Consider the following 2,372-nt stretch of genomic DNA (forward strand, 5'->3'; position numbering starts at 1 on the left):
GCATAGCCCAATACCTATTTTTTAACTTAAATTTCCTCTAATACTGACAATATATTTGTAGCATAACAAAAAAAAATATTTTAACACCATTAGTGTTTTGCGTAATTTGTATAATATTTAATAAATTTAGGTACCAAATTGAACCTAAAAAAAGGATATGTGTCAAATTAGGAAAAAAATGCCAAGTTCAAGTACCAAATTGAGCCTAAAAAAAGTTTAGGTATCAAATTAGAAAAAAGTGTAAAGTTCAGGTAACACAGATTGGGCCAAAAAAGAGTTTAGGTACCAAATTAGGAAAAAAAGTGTCAAGTTTAGGTACCAAATGTTATATAAAGCCTTTCGAAAATGAGCAAATCGGTCTCTTTCAACAAAAAAAATACAAATTATTTTTAAAAAAATCAAAATATTTATAAAAAATTCCAAATTTTCATATATATTTTTAAAAATATAAAAATTAAAAATTCTAAAAAAAATAAAAATGCATAAAAATTTTAAATAATTTTAAATAATAATTTTGAGGACCTAAACAAGTAAATTGCCAATTCAAACTTATCATACTAAAATATTTTTTTTTTCTTATTTTACTTTAAAAGAGTTTTCAAATATATATATGGTTTTAAATTTACGTGCTTAATATGGAACTAGTAATATATTGTAACGAGATTTTATTTTGACATGTTTAATTTTTTAATTTAACTGAAACAATTTCACTAGACTCAATTAGAAAAAAAAATTGATTGAATTAAGATGATAAAATATGACTTGTCAACTCGAGTTCACTTTATTTGACTCGATTTAATCCAACTTCACCCTAGGTAGAATAGAAAATGCAACTCTCTAATTTTTAACCTCGGAAATTAGCATCCCGTGGAAGAAATTTCACTTAATGGATAGCAAGAAAGCAAGGTAAGAAGGCTTAACTCTTATATTGCTAAATCAGTAACATTTAAAATTGGAAGATATTTGAAAGAGCGTAGGAGTAGTATATACGTAAGTGGGAATAAGAAGCATGGGAAGGACAAGGGGCTGGACTTGGTGGTTAGTTCTCAAGCAAGTAGTATAGAGAAGAATTAGTTTGGTTGGGAGCTTGAAAAAGTTGATGAAAGCATGTGAGAGAGAAAGAGGGACCATGATGTCCTTTGGGAGGGCAACACTGGGGTTTTAAACCCAATGCGTTGCCTTCAGGGATGTCTTGTGACCTCATTTTCAGACGCCCCCCCCCCCACCCCAAAACCATACCCATCTCTCAACTTTGTCCCCACAACCCCACATGACTTTGTTTCTCAATCTCCTTGAAAATCTATTAGCTCACCATATATACCCTCCTTCCCTCTTTCAAACACACCTCTCTTTTTCCTCTCAACTCTTATTTGCAATCCCAGATGAGAATGGCTATCAGCAGGAAATCAAACAAATTGGCACAAACAGCAATGATAAAGCAAATCCTGAAAAGATGTTCCAGCTTAGGGAAGAAACAAAGCTACGGTGATGAACAAGGACTCCCTTTGGATGTCCCGAAAGGTCATTTTGTGGTATATGTTGGTGAAAACAGAAGCAGATATATAGTTCCCATCTCCTTTTTGACCCGACCCGAGTTTCAAAGCTTGCTTCATCAGGCTGAAGAAGAATTCGGGTTTGATCACGACATGGGCCTCACCATTCCTTGTGAAGAAGTTCTTTTCCAGTCTCTAACGTCCATGCTCAGATAATAAGACTGGTTTTATATGGTTAGGCTTTTAAATGGAGGATATACATGAAATTAAGGTGAAGCTGCTTCATTGCTTCTCTTTTTATTAGATTTTCCCTTTATTATTATTAGTTTTTGTTAACTGATATGACCCAAAAACCCATGAATATTGTTTGATTTTATGTGGGTTTTTTTAGATTTGTAAATCTGAGAAAAGCTTGAAATATTTTCCTCACTGAGGTGTGGCTTGTATGTATTATCAACTACCAATGTACCTGTGAGAGAGTGAAAATTTATCAAGGATTTGGGGCCCTTCTTTTTATCTTATTTTCTTTCCTATTTTTCTACCCAATATTTGAACAGTTAAACCGTTAAGGACTGTTATAAGAAAAAAAATATGTACATCAGATAGCTGATTCGAATATTTTGCCAGACATGAATGAAACCAAAACGAATATTCAAACAAAAAACAAATGAAATTAAGAAAAGAAAATTAAAAAGGTTAAAACAAACAAAGTTAGCTTCTTTATTTGTTTCTGTGTTTGGCTGAAAGACCTTTGGTGAACAAAAAAAGCTAAAAAGAAAGAAAAAAAATATACTTGTGCTGGTTTCCATTGGTCATTGCCAACATCCAATCCTATTCAAGTTTCACTTCTTTTTCCCACCACACACAATGTGCAGAGTC

At 32.2% G+C, this 2,372-nt stretch overlaps 1 protein-coding gene across 1 annotated transcript; it reads left to right on the forward strand.

Annotated features, from left to right (window-relative positions):
• The first annotated feature begins 1,245 nt into the window (after positions 1–1,245).
• Positions 1,246–2,009, forward strand: LOC107921205 (auxin-responsive protein SAUR50). Its single transcript, XM_016851086.2, has one exon. The coding sequence runs from the start codon at positions 1,383–1,385 to the stop codon at positions 1,707–1,709; it is 327 nt and encodes a 108-aa protein (XP_016706575.2). The 5' UTR covers positions 1,246–1,382; the 3' UTR covers positions 1,710–2,009.
• The last annotated feature ends 363 nt before the right edge of the window (positions 2,010–2,372 follow it).

The sequence above is a fragment of the Gossypium hirsutum genome, chromosome D01 (genome assembly GCF_007990345.1).
Source record: "Gossypium hirsutum isolate 1008001.06 chromosome D01, Gossypium_hirsutum_v2.1, whole genome shotgun sequence".
NCBI lineage: Eukaryota > Viridiplantae > Streptophyta > Magnoliopsida > Malvales > Malvaceae > Gossypium > Gossypium hirsutum.

Excerpts from the sequence above, each read along its gene's own strand:
- LOC107921205 (XM_016851086.2), top strand. The coding sequence starts at position 1,383 with ATGAGAATGGCTATCAGCAGGAAATCAAACAAATTGGCACAAACAGCA.